Source organism: Pinus tabuliformis, chromosome 3_1 (assembly GCF_031772625.1).
Source record: "Pinus tabuliformis cultivar Carrire ecotype Pingquan chromosome 3_1, CPIR1, whole genome shotgun sequence".
Lineage (NCBI taxonomy): Eukaryota > Viridiplantae > Streptophyta > Pinopsida > Pinales > Pinaceae > Pinus > Pinus tabuliformis.
This window is the reverse complement of record NC_142301.1, coordinates 428,312,455-428,333,092: the sequence shown is the minus strand read 5'-3', so window position 1 is coordinate 428,333,092 and position 20,638 is coordinate 428,312,455. Positions and strand designations below refer to the sequence as shown.

Sequence of the window (20,638 nt, the reverse complement as noted above, 5' to 3'; positions counted from 1 at the left end):
ACCTTTTTCTGGCACAAGCTACACAATAAGTGATGGGCACTTGGTTCAAACCAAACAGTTCTATGATCTCTTAATATGCTCAGTAATAGAGTGAACTTATGAGCATGAATTACTAGAATAATTGGACATATGATAATTATATTGAGTGTGTAGACATGTTGCACAGAGCATTTGTATTGTGTTGTTGTGGCAGACCCCGGCAGGGACTACCAGCTGCATGCAGCACTTGTTTCATTTCAACGATGAGTAATGCACATGAAAGGTCAATTTGTTTATGCAATGTCAAAGTTCATTGTTCTAATGGCTTGGTTGATAGTGTTTTTCTAGCAAATTACAATGTTGGTACGTTGTGGTATGGTCAGAAAGGTAGACATTCTTTGTTAGTGGGACCTCCATGTGGATTTGTTTGTAGCCGTCTCTGTCGTTGCAAAATCATAAATTTCTTACCGGAACTTCCTAACCGTTCGCATTAGCTTAAAGGTTTAGTGCTCTGAAGCATTTGCATACCACCCTTATCCTCGTGAGTGGAATTTGAAATATAGATTGTCGATCACGAGATGATCTTTCCATATTATATGGTTAAGAAAAATCTCATACTTGTTCAATTTCTTCAACTAAATTGTCAAAACCTGTATTTGGGAGTTTCTTGATATGGGTGGGTTTGAAAGATAGTGAAGTACACATCGAGATGGATTATATCTCCGTTGGTATTAGAGAAAGTCATCATTAAAATTGAACTATGTTATGTGTAAACACTTAATGAAAGGAATTATTATCCTCATTAACTTCCACGCGAAGAACCCCTTTAGACGGAACGGATATGCACCCATGGATACACCATCCAACGTCAGTTTTCCAAATATTTAATGTGTGATGTGGGTGTCGAAAATTTGAATGTTTACGGTGTGACAATTGAAGTTTTTCTCTCTGGTCCTCGACCTCAACCTCGATCTTTTTCCAATTGCCCGTCTGTGCTACTATGAGTTAGAAGATGAATAGAAATGGCGAAGGACCGGCGATGGGTGTCGATCTGGGGACGACGAATTCGTGTGTGGGAGTATGGCAGAATGGCATGGTGGAGATCATCCCCAACGATCACGGGAATCGAAACACTCCCTTTGTCATCGTCTTCACTGATAAAGAGCGTCTAATCGGAGAGTCCGCTGAGATCCAAGTTTCCAGCGATGCCAACAATACAGTTTTCGGTCAATATTCATCAATTACTTATCTACACGATTTTATTAGTTACATTCTTCCCCTTTTCGTCAGATTTGTATATGTTTTTCATGTCTGCCGTTATATTCTGATTAACTTTTCTGTTGGTCTTTTATCTTTATGGCAGATACAAAGTTGCTGATCGGATGGAAGTTCTCTGATCCGTCTATTCGAAGCAATATAGGGTTATGGCCTTTCAAGGTCAGTCCAGGAGTTGGTGATAAGCCCATCATATTTGTAAAATACAAAGGGGAGGAGAAGCGTTTTGCAGCCGACTTGATATCTTCCATTTTTAGCAAAGATGAAGGCGATTGCTTAAGCTTATCTTAGGACCACGGTGACGAAGGTTGTCATAAGTGTTCATGCCTTGTAAATGTGTTAAAAAACCTGCACAAATGAATCTAACTAGTAAAGGTTGAACACACACCTTTGTAGAGCAAAAACACTAAAAGAAAGTCGAAAGAACAAAAAGAATTATTGATTTCAGAAAATAGGTTACAATGCTCATGATATAGCATCACTGGGTGAAGATACCGAGGTAATGCACCATAGTGGTGATCAATGAGAGGACTAGACACCTACAGCAAGTTTCGGAGAGAACTAGCTAGTTCCAGAGTGAAAGGAGGAGCAAATCAGGGAGTAAATCACGCAGAAAGGATCTTGCATGTAGTCCCATGCATGCATAGACAGTCAAAGGCACCAATCTAGTGAAGATTCCAATGTTGAAGCCTTGCATGTCAGTGAATGCTCTAACTAAGTGTTTGCATGTGCCAGTAATGAAGGTCCTAGATGTGTAGTACCTCCAACACCCCCCCCTGAACACCACTATGGGGAAAAATAGAAAATGGGCCCTAGAAACTAAGGCCAAAGGTCACCCAAAATACAGTGAAACTTGTACTAAAATTGAGGAAAGAGGGAAAACCTCGTGGGAAAAACCATCCCTCAAAATACAATGTAATCAAAAGAAAAGAGGAAGAAAAGACAGTTGTTAAGAAACTGTGTCCTTCACTCCAAGACGATCGTGCAGAGAGTGAAACTTCTGCTCAGCGAATGTCTTGGTGAAGATGTCTGCAGTCTGTTCTACTGAAGGACAGAACTGCAAATCAATCACCCAATCATGTACTAAGTCTCTGATGTAGTTCATATGGATCTCTATGTGCTTCGTTCGTTGCCATTGTACTATATCCTTGTAAAATTTGAGAGTGCTTTGGTTGTCACAGCAGATGACAGTGGGTTGGTGGAATTGGATGCCCAACCCAGTGAGGAAGTGTTGTAGCCACAGAGCCTGAATGGTGATGTCGACTACTCCTCTGTACTCAGCCTCAGCTGAAGAGAGAGCAATAGCAACCTGCTTCTTGCTCGACAAACAGATAAGGCGAGGCCCTAGACTGCGTGAATATCCAGAGGTGGACTTGCAATCAATGTTGTCGCCTGCCTAATCAGAATTTGTGAAGCCAAGGAGATTCAATGCAGTGCCTGTTGCATAGTGAATCCCGAAGGTGATGGTGCCCTTCACATATCGAAGGATGTGCTTGGCACCTTTCTAGTGTAGCTCATGCGGCTCCTACATGTATCTGGAAACTGTCCCTACTACATATGAGAGATCTGGTATGGAGTGGGTAAGGTACAGTAAGCTCCCCACTAGCTATCAGTAGAGATTACTGTCAACCAATGGAGTGTCACTTCCATCCTCAAGGCGGACCCCATACAGAAAAGGAGTCGGTGTTGGCTTGCAGTCAGTCATGTGAAATCTCTCGGGGAGATCCCGTGTATACTTATCCTGAGAGAGTTTGGTGCCTGTGGCATCCTGGCTGATCTCAAGACCAATAAAGAAGTGTAATGAACCCATGTCGATCATCAAGAACCTATCATGTAAGGTCCTCTTGACTATAGCAATGGCTGAAGCTGATTTGTCGGTGATCAGGAGATCAGCCACATACAAAACTAATATAAGAAGAGAGTCATGTGTCCTGAGCATGTAAACATTCAGATCAGACTTACATCTTTCGAAGTTTTGTGATAAGAGAAAAGAATCAATCTTCGCATACCAAGATCTTGGGGCCTGCTTAAGGCCGTAGACAAACTTCTTCAGTCTGCAGACCAAAGATGAATCGTGAATGAAACCATGTGGCTACTCCATGTAGATCTCCTTAGATAGGTCTCCGTGAAGAAAGATATTCTTCACATCCATCTGATGTACTTCCTATCCCTGGGCAGCTGCAATGGCAAGTGCAAGGCGTATGGAATCCATCTTTGCTACTAGAGCAAAGGTCTCATCATAATCAATGTCATGCACTTGCTGAAAGCCTTTAGCTACTAGCCTGGCTTTGTTTCTAGTGATTTTCCCATCTGCAGCACTCTTGGTCCTGTAGACCCATTTGCATCAAACAAGTTTCCTTCCTAAAGGAAGGGGGACCAGATCCTAGGTTTGGTTCTCGAGGAGGGAGTTGTACTCCTCCATGGCGGACTCCCAAGAAGGATGCCCAGTAACCTCAACATAAGACTATGGATCAAAAGACTAAATCAAATGACAATGTTGGGATGGCGTTGGTTCAGTGGCAGTGAGGGCAAGAGGAGGCTCAATAAACTCTGAGCTAGTCCTCCGCAGATTAGAATTATCCCCCACAAGACCATTTCTAGTAGTTGGGTGGTCTTGTGCATATATCTCACTTAAGCTCCTTGTTCTCTGATTTATGACAGGGGAAGTTGATTCACAGCTGGAAGCCCGATCTGGGCTTAGATGTGGATCATCATATGCATGCACTGGATTTGTATTTGAAGACTCTGTCTCTGCATCTACATGCTCTGTATTTGCATTTGAGTGTACTGAGTCATCAACTCGATCGTGAGGTAGATAAAAGGTGTCTACATGTGGCGATTGAGGTGCATGTGAGAGACTTTCCTCAAATTGGACACTTCGCTCAATGATGAGCTTGTCCATAGAGGAAATCAGGAGTCGGCATCACACCATCGGGGTATCCAAAAATATGCATTCAATGCTCTGTGGATCAAGAGCTTTCCTCTTTTTAGAGGGGACCCTAGCCCATGCTCGGCAGCCGAAAACACGAAAGTGGGTGACCTTTGGTTTAGTGCCGCTCCAAGTCTCAAAGGGGGTCTAATCCTTGACAAATCTATGAGGAGATCTATTCTAGATGTAGTTAGTACAATTAAGTGCTTTAGCCCATAGCTTATGAGGTAGTGACTTAGCATGCTGCATGCAGGAAGCCATCTCTTTGAGAGATCAGTTATTTCTCTCAGCAACTTAGTTCTGTTGTGGAGTGTATGGAACTGTGTGTTGCAATTATATGCCGGACTCAAGACAAAGGTTCTGAAGTGTTGTGTTAACATATTCCCCCCCATTGTCTGTACGGAGGAATTTGATCTTTCTCTCTGACTGTGTCTCAACTAGTGATTTGAAATCTTCAAAGTGCGTAAAAACTTCAGATTTGGCCCTAAGAAGATACACCCAAGTATACCGTGAGAAATCATCAATAAATGCAATCACATACCTTGCTTTGTTGATGGAAGGATGAGGAAAAGGCCCCATGAGATGACTATGGATCAAATCTAGAGGAGAGGATGCTATGTGAGTCTTGTCGGTGTCAAACTTTTCTCTAGAATGTTTGCCAAGGACACACCCTTCACAAACTCCTTTGGAGAAACTAATATTTGGCAAGCCTTCCACCATCTCATGCTTGCTTAGCTGTTGCATATACCTGTAATTTAAGTGACCAACCTCTCGTGCCAAAGCCTACTACTATCATCAGCATGTGTAAGCAATAAGGAGGATTCAAATTCAATAAATTCAGAGAATGTATACAGTCTAGCTCCATTGTTTACCTCACCAGTTGCAATTTTGGAGCTGATATGTAGGTCATATATGTTCACTGTGTCTAGAGTGAATTCCACTCTTTCTAGTGTCGGAATGAGTGATCTGATAAACTGAAAGCAAGTTTGCCAAAAGTTTTGGAACATGAAGCACATCTTCAAAGATTCCATGTAAAAGTTCCACTCTACCTTTTCCGATGACCTGAATAGGTGAGTCATCTCCCATGAGGATGGGAGGTCCTTTGCATGCATCCAAAGAGGAATAGACTTCCTTTGCAGCATCCATATGATGTGATGCATCAAAATCTATAATCCATGCATCAAGGGAAGAGTTAATTGCAACTAAAGCATAAAAATTGTTACCTTTCCCATGTGGCGGATCCGCAGTTTTCTTCTTGGCGCCCTGAGGGATGTGGTCCCCAAGGTTGTGCTTCTGAAGGATTTCTACCATTTGGTCAACTTGTTTCTTCATGTAAGAGGATTCCGGATGGAATACTCGGTGATAGTAGGTGCATTTGTCTCCTTTCTTCCCTTTCTCATTTATGGAGCTGGAGGAGTCATTGAAGGGCTTGGTGTACCCTTCCTTCTTTGGATGGGAATGTGCTTTTCCCTTGTATTTTTACTACTAATTTTTCTCATTTGAATTAGATCTGTGATTTTTATTGTGGCTACCATCATTCACAGTGAGTGCATGCGCTTTTCGAGGTTTGATTTTTCCCATGCCAATGAGTTTATCTTGCTCAAAAGTAAGGGACTTCATGTACTCTTTGAGAGAAGGCATAATGTAGGATTTACTTGTTGTGAGCCTTACTGAATGAAATGTAGACACAAAGACGGAGTATTTTGGTCCGAGTGTTGACATAATAGAGAGAACTTGGCGACTCTCCTCCTTGGATTTGTCAATTCCTCAACCCTTGAGTTGCAGCAATAGATCATTATATTTGGTGAAGAAGTATTGAATTTTGTTGTAGTTCCGTGGATCCAATGAGAGCAACTTCACTTCGAGCAGATGTCCTTTCATCTCATCTTGTTTCCTGTAGAGTTCTTCAACCTTTTTCAAAATTTCATTGCGAGTACTGCAAGCAGATAGATGAAACTGCAACTTTGGGGATATGCACATGCATATGGATCCATGGGCCTCATCCATGCGGTTGAGGTACTTGGATTTCTCTATCGCTGAAGTGGGTTCCACTTCTGCAGCCATGGTAATCCTGTACAACCCTTTCTGACGAAGGTATTGAGCCATTTGGTCCTTCCATTCGTGATAGTTGTACGATGTTAGGATTGATGCTTTGGGAAACTGTTGGGTCCCTATAATACTAGTGATTACCCCATTACTATTGTAGTTATACCCCTTATTTATATTTTTGTGCCCCTATTACCCCCATATTGTTATTTCTGTGCCCCATAGAATCCCTCTATTGTTATTTTTGTGGCTTTATATTATTATTGTTAGGTCGGCTGGATTATATTGTGACTCCTTAGACTCCTATATATAGAAAGGAGGTTTTGTCATTTGTATCATCCAAGAATTGTTCATTTATGTAATGTAAAGGAGGTTGCCCCCTCGAAGAGGCTGAATTCTTAGGCGTGGATCTCTCTTTTCTATCTTTCTGTGAGCTGGTTTCATAACAGAAACTCCATTTTTCTGTCGATCTTCGATCTCCACGCTGTAATACTTGCAAAATAAAGTACTGGTATGCCTTTTATCTAGTAACCTGTGGGCTCTGATACCATGTAAATGTGTTAGAAAACCTACATAGATGAATCTAGCTAGTAAAGGTTGAACACACAGCTTTGTAGAGCAAAAAATATAAAAGAAAGTCGAAAGAATAAAAAGAATTATTGATTTCAGAAAATAGGTTACAATGCTCATGATATAGCATCACTGGGTGAAGATCCCAAGGTAATGCGCCATAGTGGTGATAAATGAGAGGACTAAACACCTACAGCAAGTTCTGGAGAGAACTAGCCAGTTGCGGAGTGAAAGGAGGAGCAAATCACGGAGTAAATCATGCAGAAAGGATCTTGCATGTAGTCCCATGCATGCATGGATAGTGAAAGGCACCAATTTGGTGAAGATTCCAATGTTGAAGCCTTGCATGTCAGTGAGTGCTCTAACTAAGTGTCTGCATGTGTCAGTAATGAAGGTCCTAGGTGTGTAGTTCCTCCAACATGCCTGATTCTCAGAGGCAGGCAACAAAAAATGCGGGTGTCATTGTTGGCTTGAATGTTATCAGAATTATCAACGAGCCCACGGCTGCCGCTGCCGCTGCCATTGCCTATGGACTGGACACGAAGGCTAATAGTGTTGGTAAGATCAATGTTCTCATTTTTTACTTGGGTGGAGGTACCTTTAATTTTTCTGTTATGACAATTGAAAGTCGTCGTTTTGAGGTGAAGGCCACAGTTGGGGATAAAAATTTGGGAGGCGAAGATTTTGATAACAAATTGGTTAACTATGTACGAGATATTACGACAAAGTATAGAATGGACATCACAGCAATGCTAGAGCCCTAGCGATGCTGAGAAAATCGTGCGTAAGGGCAAAGATAACTCTCTCATCAACTGCCCAGACCAACATTGAGATTGATTCCCTCTTTGATGGTATTGACTTTTCATCCACCATTAGTCAGGCCATGTTTGAAGAATTTAACATAGATTTGTTTAGGAAGTGTATGGAGCTTCTTGAAAAAACCCTACGAGATGCCAAGATGGATAAGAGTTCGATTCATGATGTGATTCTTGTTAAAGGGTCTACTAGGATTCCCAAAGTGCAGTCCTCATTACAAGACTTTTTTAAATGCAAGCACCTCTGCAAGAATATTAACCCCGATGAAGTCCTCACATACGGAGCTGCGGTGCAGGCTGCTATTTTGAGTAGATAGGGTGATGAGAAAGTTCGGGATATGCTTCTTCTGGATGTAACTCCTCATTCACTAGGGTTTGACGTTGTAGATGGTCGTTTGAGAGTACTCATCCCTGCCAACAAAAAGCGAGTGTGTTTTACTGTCTCAGACAACCAAGCTAATTTGTCGTTTCATGTGTACGAGGGGGAGGGAAGTCGAAGCCAAAACAACAACTGGTTGGTCTGCGACATTCCCCTAGCTCCAAGAAAAGTTCCCTGGATCGATGTGCGCTTTGATAATGATGCCGATGGTATTCAATGTCTCTGCGATGGACATGATGGTCACTGATGAGAAGAACAAAATCGCCATCATAAGTGACCAGAGTAGATTGAGTAAAGAGGAGATTAAGAAAATGTTTCACGATGCTGAGAAATATAAGTCCGAGGATGCAGAGCACAAGAAGAAAGTGGAGGCCAGGAACTCCCTTGAGAATTACGCTTACAACACTCGGAACTCTGTCCGAGTGATCGAGGATGCTCTCGAAAGGACAATCTAGTGGCCGAGCATGCCAAGGCCGACGAGCTTGATGACAAGATGAAGGAGCTGGAGAGTGTTTGCAATTCCATACATCATGAAGAAGTGCATAGGTGCTCATATGGGTTTTTTCGCTCGAGTCAGTCATTTTGAAGCATCTTGATGGATGAAATTATAGATTATGTATAAATTATTTTACATATTGTTTTTTAGTTATGATTATTAAAAGAAATGAATAAAATAATTTATAGAGTAGTTTTTAAATTAATTTATTTTTTTTAATGTATTTATATATTTTTTATTAAATTGTATTTTTTTTGGTTATTTAAATTAATTTTAAATTTTAAGTAAAGTTAAAGTTGTTTTTTAATTATGATTATTAAAAGAAATGAATAAATTAATTTATAGAGTAGTTTTTAAATTTATTTATTGTTTTTAAATGTTTATATATATATATATATAAAGTTCTCAATTGAAGTCTCAAATAATAAAAGAAATAGCAAAACCAATCCTTGGTATGACAAAGATTGTAAAAATGCGAGGAGAGCAATTAAGGAAGCTGTTGATGATTCTCTTAAAATGGACAAGATAAGAATATACAAAGCCCTAATTAAAAGGAAAAAGAGGCAATACATTCGTCAAAGACAGGAGAATCTCTTACACCTCTCTAAGGTAGCTCCTAAGAAATTTTGGAGGCAGATTCTGACTAGGAAGACTAAGGATAATAATAAAATTGCTCTTCACGATTGGAATTCTTATCTTAAAAAGCTTTATGAATCTCCTAATGTCACGGATAATTTGGAAACCCTGCTCACAACGAAAGAAGTCTTCTCTTTAGAAGACATTAAGTTTGGGGTTAATCGCCTCGCGAACGGGAAAGCTAAGGACATTGAAGGTTACCAGGCAGAAATCTTAAAAATTGGAGGCCCTGCCCTCATCCCCCACATCCACAAGCTTTTTAATCAAGCTGTTAAGCAAGGGTTCCCTAAACCTTGGACTGAGAGCCTCATTATCCCTATTTTTAAAAGTGGAGATACAAATAACCCCTCTAATTATCGAACAATTATGATCAGCCCTCTCTTAGCCAAATTATATGGTAGTATTCTGGAAAAAAAGTTAAGCATATGGCTTGAAAGTGAAGGTAAGCGGGCTAAAGGCCAAGCAGGTTTCAGAAGGCATCACTCAACAACAGACCACCTTGTTACGCTAAGGATCATTGCGGAGGAATGTCGTAATGATAAATCCAATTTATTTTGCTGCTTTGTAGACTTTAGAAAGGCTTTCGATACGGTTCCTAGATATAACCTTTGGAAGAGGTTAGAAGAGCTAAAGGTTCCTCTTGAGTTAAGAGCTGCTGCTATAAGGCTATACGAGAATGTAATTGCCAAGTTAAAGAACAATGAGGGGTGGTCAAAAGATATTAAGTGTAACATCGGAGTTAAACAAGGTTGCCCCCTCTCCCCTACTCTTTTTGGCATTTACATCGATAAGCTCGAAGGTTATTTAGAAGAAGCAGGATGTGGTGGCACAATTTTAGCTGGGATAGTCATTACCCTTCTTCTCTATGCTGACGATATTGTTCTTTTGGCAAGGTGCCCTTCTGATCTCGATAAGCAACTCAAGCTTCTTAAGGATTTCTGCTCTACCATGGGTATGACTGTTAACACAGACAAAACAAAAGTTATGATTATCAAATCTAAGAAGGACACTTGCGCTAATTTTACGTATGACAATAATAACTTGGAGGAAGTGTATTCTTACAAGTACCTAGGAATTGATATCCATCACAAGCTCAACTGGAACCATAGCATTGAGAAAAGGATCAATGGGGGATGGAAAGCTTATTTTGGTCTTGAAAATAATTGTAAAACAGCAAACCTCGTAATGTGGGATAAAAAGAAGTTCCTCTTTGAAACTTTAGTCACTCCTGTTATCTTATATGGCTGTGAAGTTTGGGGCTGCAGCATCTCCAGAGAATCATGGAGGAAGATTGAGCAAATCCAGAAGCGTTTTATAACTTATAACATGAAAATTAAAAGCAATACACCCTATCCTATTCTCCTTATAGAAGCAGGTCTTTCTTCTATTGAGAGCCTAGCTATGCTCAGGTTTCTGATGTACAAGCACAAGCTCAATAACGTAGACAATCATAGACTTCCTAAGCTAGCTTTAAATTCCAGCCAAAATCAGCTAAGGCTTAACCGAGGATGGCATAAGGACACAAGGGCCTGGTTAAACTATTGGGAGATCAATGAGAATGATGCTTTGCAAAACATAAATAACATTAAAGATATTGTTACTTCTAAGTTCAAAGAAAAATTGTGGTGTGAGAAAGATTTAGCGTCTAAAAGAAAATTAAGTTATTATAAGAAGGTCATCAACCCCACCCTTGAAGATCAAAAGTATCTCTCTATTCTAACTAGCTCAAGAAAGAAAATTAATATAGCAAAGATTAGAACGAATTCTCATGAGCTCCATAGTGAAACTGGCCGCTGGGCAGTTCCTAAAACGCCATGGATAGAAAGGATCTGCCATATTTGTGAGAATAGGAGCATCGAGGATGAAAACCACTTCCTCTTAGAGTGCCCTGCATACAACCACATTAGATCTCAATTTCACAACCTTTGTTACAATACTGACCTTCCTAGCCTTTTCCAATGCCAAAATTATAGTGAACTCGGGAGGCTTCTCTCCAAGCTTTTTGAGCATAGGAATAAAATCTTAAATCAAAATAAATAATTTGTCTTTTTAGGTCCGATAGATCATTATTTGGTCTCAGCGGACATTAACCATCATCATCATATATATATATATATATATATATATAGATATATATATTAAATTGTATTTTTTTTAGTTATTTAAATTAATTTTAAATTTTAAATAAAATTAAAGTTGTGAAAATTCTATAAAATATATAAATTACATAGATTGCTAAACTTAAATATCTAATTCCACCGGAATCTCGATTAAGATAAAAATTAAAATATATATATATATATATATATATATATATATAAACTCCCTTTTTTTTTTCTAATTTCATATTTCATTTTTCGTTTTTCATTAATAATGGTCTTATGCATTAACATCATTTAATACATCACTGAACAACTTGTTTAGAGCAAAAGTAAATGTTTTTCCAATCATTTGAATTCTAAAGAAAGAGCTTTGTGTGACTAATTAAGGAAGTTTGTAGTTAGTTGTAATTTTGTTTTTTATATATTTTGTCTGCAGTATTAGATAATATAATTTTTAGTGAAATTATAATTTTTTATTATTTAAAATATTTAATATATTTTTTTAAATATTTAAATTATATAACTTGAATTTTTAATTAGAGAAAATTTTTTTAATTACACACTTACAAAAATAAATAAAAATCTCTTAAAAAAAAAATTATTTAAAAATTTAAATAGAAGTCTCTTTGAAAAAATTCTTTCCTTCACATGGCTTTGCGGCTATATACATCTCTGCAGCTATATCTCGGAATTTACCGTCTTTGCGGCTCCAGATATTACCGTCTCTGCGGCTGTTAAAGTTTCTTTGTGGCTCGTCTCTGCGGCTATAGATCTGCGGTTCCTTCCGTCTCTGCGGCTCCAGATATGCGGCTCTCGCTGCTGTTTACAATTTAGTTATTGGACATATCTGCATGTATATCACCGTAGATTTGGTTAGATATGCATATGAAGAACCCGGATTTGAAAAGGCAGTTGGCTAATTGATGCAGTGGCAGATAGAGCTTTGAACGCATGTGGTCGATCAATCTATAAAGTCAAATGACGAGGTATCAAATCTCATAGAATAAGAAGACTCGAGTAAGGAGCGAGAGGTCACGCCACAAATTTTATTTATATAAATAGTCTCCAGATCTGCGGCTCTTGATCTCCAAAAAGCATTTGCAGAGCAGATCTTCTGTCTCTGCATGAGCAGATCTGCGCTGCGGTCTTTTGTGTCGTCTCTGCATGAGCAGATCTGCGGCTTTTCCGAATTCCAGATCTGAAGCTCTTATGAAATATAATATAAATGGTAATGTGTAACCAAGTCGTGATATAGATCTGCGGCTCTTCACTTCTATTCTCATTGATTGGGCCTTCTGCAGTTTATAGATCTACGCCTCTTCTTTATAGATCTGCGGCTTTTCACTTCTCTTCGGCAATCTCCTGTGGCCTTCTCTTCAGCAATCTTTTATACTCAGCAGGAGAGCATTCTCCAGATGGCTCCCAGCTTCGCGAAAATAGCTGCTGGCTCAGTTCCGTCCGCCTCTGGGGGGCAAGCTCCGACCCATATCGTCAATGAAGCCCCAGCTCCCACTGTCCAAGTGGTCCAGGCCTCACTCGATGAGGCTTTGAAGTTCTCTGAAAGTGCCCTAATCTGTCGATTCAATGGTTTTTGGCTGCGGCTTACAGCTCTACACAGTTGGATCTCGGAGGTATGGAAGCCTCTAATTCTTGATGCGATTAATATATACCCCTGTGTTAAGGGTTTCTTTATAGTAGATTTTGAAAACCCTGAAAGCAGAGAATGTATTCTAGATTCCGGCCCTTGGTTTTGGGAAAAATCAGGCCTATTCATGAGGCCATGGAACCCATCATTTGATCCCTCAACAACAGTCATAACCTCAGTACCCATTTGGGTGAGATTGCCAAACCTACCCTTGCATCTATGGAATTTCTCTTCGCTAAAAGCCATTAGAAATGCAATTGGAAACTTTTACTGCAGGTGCCCAGAAACAGAGGAATATGCCAGAACCACAAATGGACTTCAGCGCGGAATTCCCAGCTGAAATACACCTAACAAGTAAAGACTATGTGTGGAACCAGAAACTTGATTATGAAAGTGTCCTCTTCACATGTCGATCCTGCTTTGAGACAGGCCACCTAGCCAAAAATTGCCCAAAAGCCTCCCAGAAAAACTCTGCTAGAAAAAATCACTACAGATCTACATGGTGGGAAAGAGCACAAAAAGAACACTACACTGTCATCAAAGAGGAATACTCTCAAGAAAACTCTGAATCACAAGAAATCAGGCAAGAAAGAAACAACTCTCAAGACATGCAGGGGGAAAGCCCCGCCCAACAACAAAAGAGGGAGCTCGACAACCCCTCAAGCATCAACAGTTATGAGGACTCGAATACCGCACAAAATAAATCTTCATTTAATAGCGAAGCAAATCTCTTAGACCAAACTTCTTCTCCGACTATCTTCAAAAGGACAAACACAGTAGATCGCGACGCTAAGACACCAATGTCCCAAGAACTAGAAGAGATGAAGGAGATGCAAGATATAGAAAGTTGGAAGAGTGTAGAGAAAAAAGAGAAAGCTACAGCCTCAATCTCGCCAAGAAAGACGAGGAGCCATACAATTAGAAACTAAGAAAGTTATAGGTCCGATAGACCAATTTGGTCTCAGGTTAACCACCATCATCATCATCACTAAATTTATTTAAAAATTTATTTTTTTAAACATTTCAATTATACAATTTATATAACTTAAATTCTTAATTAGAACAAATTTCTTTAATTACACACTTATAAAAATAAAGAAAAATCTCTTAAAAAATTCTTTATTTAAAATTTTAAATAAAAATCTCTTTTAAAAAATTCTTTTTTCAGAAATTTAAATAAAAATCTCTTTGAAAAAAATCTTTCCGGTATACTAAATTTATTTAAACATTTATTTAGAATTATAACAAACCTCAAAATGAAATGACTCTTAAAAAAATCCTTCAATTTGTACAAAGCTTTTTTTAAAATCCTTTTTAACCTTCTATCTTTATGGCATCTGAAAATCGGATTGGAATAGTCTACGGAGGCAGTAGAATGGACCCTTTTCCGGCACCGGCCGGAAAATCGTCCGGCTCCGGCTGCCGGAAATCTCCCCCTCTTCCGCCACCATCGCTCCTCCCGTTCTCCGCCAACCTCCCGGTCCGCCCTGACATTCCCTGACCGATCGCCGATCGCCTGACATCCTTCCTGCACAAGGGAATGCGCTGGCCGATCGGGGAGTAATTCGCCACGTACTCCCGCGCGCATTCATGCCTCCATTCATGCCTCCATTCGAATTCAACACCCGCGCGCTGTGCTCCCCTACCCTTACTCTGGAGCCATTCTACTGCAGCCATTGTGCTCTGATACTCTGCAAACTCCTTCGGCCACGTACTCCTCGCAGGTAACTAACTCGTGAAGCCCATACCCCTGTTGTGATTTGAACTTCGGCTTTTGTGGACTATTCCCATCTGCTACTTTACCTGCACACAACAATACCCCTGTTGTGATTTGAACTTCGGCTTTTGTCGACTATTCCCATCTGCTACTTTACCTGCACACAACAATTACTAGCATCAACAGCCTTCCTTGACACAAAACGAAAAACAGCCATTCAGATTCAATCCAGTCATTCAGCTTCAATAGTTTAATGGTACAGTGGTCGGAGTTGATTACAGTTAGTCTCGGTTTGATTCTCAGAACATTTCAACCAAATGCTTTGTGGATTTCTGCGACATGTTAATTCAGTCAAACTTGCGTTAATGATCGCATGTTTGTTAGCCAAACTGGATATACATTTCATGCTCTTTTTTTGATTTGGGGTTTAGATCTCCTCCCGAGTGAGCGGTTCAAGAGTCTCAATTCATAACCTGTTTTGGTATTCAGAGCCTCCCAGCAGAGCACAATCTGAGAGAAGGTTTTAGAAATACGAAGGAGAATCTGTTGGCATTGAATTTCTGAAGTTTCTCTTTGTATTTAGGTCTTCGAATTTTCATCCAGAAAGCAGTCAACTTGTCATCTTTGTATAGCAGGATATATGCTCGTGTATTTGTGGGAGTCATGTAAGTTAGCGAAATTGGATATATTTCATGGTCTTTTTTCTTTTTATATAGGAAGCCATCTAATTAAGCCAAACTCGCTATATTTCATGGTCTTTTTTGATTTTGGGGTTTAGATCTCCTCTGTGCAGTGTTCTTTATCCATGGTCTTCATCTCCCAAAACAGAAGAATGTAAAAATTTTGATGCCTGCTGGTTGGCTTCTTCTTTGGTGCTGGGCTGAAAATAAGCTTGAAAGATAGCCCACCAGTCATACTGAGACATGTTTGTGCAGCTCGGTGTGGGCCAAGGTTTGAAAGGAACCTTTGCATAAAATATTTACCATCAACCAGTGGCATTTTTCCTGCCATATTGTCCAGACCATACTTCTGTTTACAATGCCTAAATTTACACAATTGACATACAGTCCAGCCATGCATTTTTATCTGCTTATCATCCCTTTCAAAAGTTTCTTTTGACTCTGAGAAACACTGCAAGTTGACATAGTTAATGTCCATTTCACAGAAGGTAAAATTTCGTTTTCCTTGCAACCTTCCTCTTCTACATTCCTGGTCTGCAGGACTTCTTGAGTGGATAAATTTTGTTTTACAAGGCTGAGATTATTCATGACATTACAAGCATACCTAATCAGGAAATGATCTGGACCCTCCTCTTTGGTGACAGCTCCATTTTGTTGGAAGATTTGCTACCCTGTCAAAATTGTAGGCACTGACCTAGACTATCATCAGTTGTATCAATGGGTGACTGTAAAACTCCATCCGCTGCCTCAGGAAACTCATCACTTCCTCTGCCCAACAGCACCATTGACATTGTTGACATCAACAGTGCCACCAGCTGCATATGTATCATTGTTTTCTGCATCCTCTGTCTTGCTCTTTTACACATCTTCCATTGATTTAACCTTTAGTTTTGGCTGCATTATTTCTTTGGAATGCCTCACTCCCGGTTGTTGTACTTTACCTGCACACAAGGAATTCATCATATGCATGTCATCCCACAAATACATGGCAGCACCCACACATTTCAGAGAAACTTGTTTCAAGACACTTTACCAATGTGCATCCCAGAAAGAGGAGAGATGTTAATAGAACAGCACAGGAACTTGCACTTTGAAATCTGATTGTAGACTGATAAAGTACTTTACTTAGAAGCACACTCCTAAAAAAGTGATGGGGCTGTCCACATTGATTTTGGAATAAAGCTGTGTTGGACCACAGCCATAATCCAAAAGCAATATGGAGAGGCCCACCCAACACAGCTATAATCCAAAAGCAATACGGACAATTCGATAATAGTGATGGAGCCCCAAATACCATTGTGTGCACACTTCAAAGATAAATTGGAAAGAAAAAACAGCAAATAATGTATTGGATATAGAATTCATGAATATATGGTCAGGTGGACCTGGTTAGTGAGAAAGGAAAATAAAGATGATAGAAATATACATACTTTTCTTTTAAGCTTATGTAAAGACCCTGTGGATGCCTAAAAATAGTTCCATATTTTTGGCAAGCTTCTCCCACTGTGGGTGTATAGACTATAGGAAGCAACTCTTCGACATGATCAATCATGAGCTTGTAAAATAACCTTTCGTTCCTCTCCTGCCCAGAGATGCATAATGTTACTTTGCAGGCTAGTATAAGTTGATCGCACAGATGCTTCTTTACAATGGTAGGGTATGCATAAGAAGCTAAAACAAAAGTAGGGAATTGTAAAGAAAACATATGGGAAAAAGGGGAATAAATTTACGTTTAACCATATAAAATAATTCCAAATACAGCACTCTTGTATGGAGCTGTGTTGTACCATCCCTTGAACAAAGGATGGTCAGATCACTTGATAGTACTTAAGAAAAGTAATGTTCTAGAAAAAGAATACCTCAAGATCCATCAAAGCCATGTACTTCTGCAAGGGTGTATTGTATTGACGAATAAGATGCATTAAACGCTTCACCTGCAGCAAAATAGTCATAACCTTAGCGAAAATTCTCGTACCCTTTAGTCAACAAGAACATTAAAGCTGAGAAAGTGAGATAAAAATTGACTATGTCCAACAACAACTAAGGAGCGGAATTATACTACCATCTGCAGAGATTGAGGACCTAGAAAATGGTGTAAACATTGGTTTGAAATAAAACACTAAATCAATAGTACAATTTTTTTAAAGACTCTTTGATGAGTGGAGATCTATGATACCCAAGAGGAAATTTACCCAACAAGTTTCATTCAAAGGCATATTAGCATCCAGCCATGAGCTAAGTCTCCTATCCACCTCTTCATAAGAATACCCTTGTTTTTTATGCTTTATCATCTAAATTTTCAAATTAGAAATTCAGATCAATTTCGTACTCGTTAAAGATCAAAGATAATCAGCCATCTCTCATTTGCATTTCTCCTTTCGAGAAATGTGTACAACAGACTAAAAAACCCTGGGAACCGTGGGAATTAGCCACCACAAGATTTATGCATATTCCATAGCCTTTTTTCTACTATTGTTGAGTGCCATTTAAAACTAACGCTGCCACAACGAGAAGTCCAAATGCTATAGAAGATATGACATCACAGAAAGCAAACAAATGAACTCAAGTAAGGATGAAGGTGGCAGACTGCAGTAACGAGATGAAGCACTGATATCTGTAGATTGATTGGTTTCAAATCAGTGATGTAAAGTTGAACATACTCAAGAATGGCCCAAATAGTGAACTACATATAAATGCATTTGCAGGCACAATTGCATATGGGAGATTTGAAAATGAAGCTCACTGGAGCTTCAAGCATGAGTTTGTGCAGGATATAATAGGGGGCATAACGGCTTGTACACTTATAAATATAGATCAGCCATAAACAATATGTACACCCTGCACACACTACATGTTTTGCATTGGAGCATGATGATGCAGAGTTTCCACTGGAATTAAGTGACTGTGTGTGACACTCTAGTTTAGCTCGCAAAACTTTTAGAAATTACGATTGATTAGGGAATCAGCTGAAATACCCCTAGATTATTTTTATGAAGCATTCCTTTACTGCAGAACTTCAATTAAACTACAATATTTTAACAACACCTAGTTAATTAATCCCAAAGGTTAGATCAATCTGTTGAACCATCCACAGGCATGAAAATAGTCCTACAGGCATATTGCCAACAGAGGGGCCATAGGTCACAGGTTCAAAATTTGGTAAAATCCCTCAGGGTTACCAGCCGTTACTGTAGCTGGCGATTGAACCACTCTCCATGCAGATATTCCAAGAATGGGGATCTCATGAGTTTTTCCATAAAAAAGCCGAGTGAATTAAAATAACCATTCATAGCATAGAAATAGGAGAGGAAGCAATTTACTTGAAGTTCTTGTGACATGTGAGCAGGCGGTAGAAAACTGAATATTATAAAACAAAAATAATTGTGCAACCGACGGCTCACTGACAGCCATGTAAGGATTTTTGTGGCAGAAGAAGAGCACAGCCTTCAAATAGAGAAACATACACTCTGTTGTTCAAACAATTTCGCGTGAATATTGCGGTGGGAAGCTTCAATTTCATTGCAGACCACGCTTCTCCTCTGTCTCTGTGTTATAGTATGACCTGCTGTTTCACATTTGCTTAATATTTGAAAATTGGTAGACGGGAGTTGCTGTTTCACATTTGCTTAATATTTATGTTATGTTTTTTTGCTTCAGAGTTAGGTAAGCAGAAAACACGGTTTTGTAACTAAATCTTTGCATCTGTTCATGTTGTCAAAGGAATCTTTCCTTTAAGGAATGCCTTGTTGAAAATGAATGAGGCAAAAAGCAACATCTTAAAGGAAATGCTTGCATCCCAAATTTTTTGCATCCTTTTGTGCTATTTGTTTTTGTCATCATTGAGTGATTGATATTTTAGACCTCAAAAAAAGCATAAAAGAGGTTTTATATTTATATATATGTTGAATAACTTGCTAAGATCGAAATTTTGGTTTTGATGTCCTTGCATATTCTTTGACCAGATTAGTTCAAAATGGGCAAGCGAAAGAAATGGCAATATATCATGGATCTTGAGGTGCAAGACCTCAAAGGAAAAATGACTTTCTCTAATAAAGACTTGGTTTGGACAGAAATAAATACAAAAAACAATGGTATTGATCGTGTTGCTGTAATCCCGTTACGACGGGTTGCTGACTTTATAAAAGGAGAGGAAGAAAATCCTATTGCTCCATGTAATTTCGTACGAAAAATAAAGGGTAAACCAAAAGAAAGATCTACTGCTGCATTGCAATATGATATGTGAGTATTTAAAATATATATTGTTTAGATCTTTTGAAACCACGGTTATCTTTCTTTGTATGTACTAACAATTTAAATTTTTGGTTTAGCTATTATTGTTCATTTGGCCCAGAGGACAAAAGAGGAAATCTTTCAGCTAAACGAAGGACTTCATTTGTGCAGAAGAGGGGTTGCCAATGCCACTTTATTGTGAAAGTTATGCATGAAATTCCTGATAGAGCAATATTAACTTTCAATATGTATGAACATGTAGATGGGGAAGGTTGGGCTTGTCATGGTCAATGTGACACTTCAGGTGAGACCAGGGCCTTGCTTAGGCCAAGGCTTTCGAGGGACATTGTTGCATATGTAGAGAGTTGTTTCTTTTTGGGAGTGCCTATTGATGTAGTGTATAGAACCCACGTTAAGAGACATGTTGACATCGATGTGGCAACTCGAGATAGAGATTTCTTCTTATGCAGGAAAGATATTGTAAACATTTATAATAGGTTGGCGAAGGGAAATTATCAACTTCACAAAAAGGATGAAATGAGTGTAAACCTTTGGTATCAAAAGCATCGGGAAGATTTTTTCTTTTACCAAAAGCCCAATGGTGTGGAGGTCCCTTTTATAATAGGGATTCAAACAAAGTGGATGTTGGAGACAATGGTCAAGCTATCGCACAATAGCTTAATAGCCATGGATTCAACATTTAACACAAACAAATATGGGGTAAGTCAGATGCCAATGATTTATTGAATATATTTATTTAAGTTGTATCCATTCAAAATGATTAATAACTTGTATTTGAATTTATGTAATGTTGAAAATGACAGTATCAATTGTATACACTCGTGGTATTTGATGAACAACAAAGCGGGGTGCCTGTTGCATGGGTCGTGGCATCACGAAACACATCAGATGATATTGCAATATGGCTGGAGCAGCTCATGCGCAAGTGTTTCCAAACCCGTCCTGATTGGAAAGTCAATGCTTTCATGGTTGATGATGCACTGGCTGAAATCAGTGCCTTGAGGTAACTTTAACATTGTCATGATATAACCAAACATGCATTTTTTCTAAAAATATCACACTAAAATGCATTGAATATGGCAGGAGGATCACAGGTTGCGATGTGATCTTATGCGTTT

General features: G+C 39.1%; 2 protein-coding genes and 1 pseudogene across 2 annotated transcripts; 2 read left to right on the top strand and 1 right to left on the bottom strand.

Moving 5' to 3' along the window:
* Nucleotides 1-991: 991 nt before the first annotated feature.
* On the top strand, nt 992-13,212 carry LOC149187575 (heat shock cognate 70 kDa protein 2-like; annotated as a pseudogene).
* Nucleotides 13,213-16,255: 3,043 nt separating this feature from the next.
* Nucleotides 16,256-18,621, bottom strand: LOC149187574 (NADP-dependent malic enzyme-like). The gene is made up of 3 exons (XM_089412852.1): nt 18,590-18,621; nt 17,129-17,203; nt 16,256-16,851 (listed from the first exon to the last, which is right to left on the bottom strand). Exons 1-3 carry the CDS (start codon nt 18,605-18,607, stop codon nt 16,645-16,647), a joined length of 300 nt encoding a protein of 99 aa, XP_089268978.1. The 5' UTR covers nt 18,608-18,621; the 3' UTR covers nt 16,256-16,644.
* A 265-nt stretch (nt 18,622-18,886) lies between these two features.
* LOC149187573 (uncharacterized) lies at nt 18,887-20,552 on the top strand. Its single transcript, XM_089412850.1, has 2 exons — nt 18,887-19,508; nt 19,598-20,552. The coding sequence occupies exons 1-2, from the start codon at nt 19,243-19,245 to the stop codon at nt 20,244-20,246; spliced, it is 915 nt and encodes a 304-aa protein (XP_089268976.1). The 5' UTR covers nt 18,887-19,242; the 3' UTR covers nt 20,247-20,552.
* The last annotated feature ends 86 nt before the right edge of the window (nt 20,553-20,638 follow it).

Excerpts from the sequence above, each read along its gene's own strand:
- LOC149187573 (XM_089412850.1), top strand. The coding sequence starts at position 19,243 with ATGGGCAAGCGAAAGAAATGGCAATATATCATGGATCTTGAGGTGCAA. Across the intron at positions 19,509-19,597 it reads GCTGCATTGCAATATGATAT|CTATTATTGTTCATTTGGCC; the intron begins GTGAGTATTTAA and ends TTTTTGGTTTAG.
- LOC149187574 (XM_089412852.1), bottom strand. Across the intron at positions 16,852-17,128 it reads TGGCTTTGATGGATCTTGAG|GAGAGGAACGAAAGGTTATT; the intron begins GTATTCTTTTTC and ends ATCTCTGGGCAG.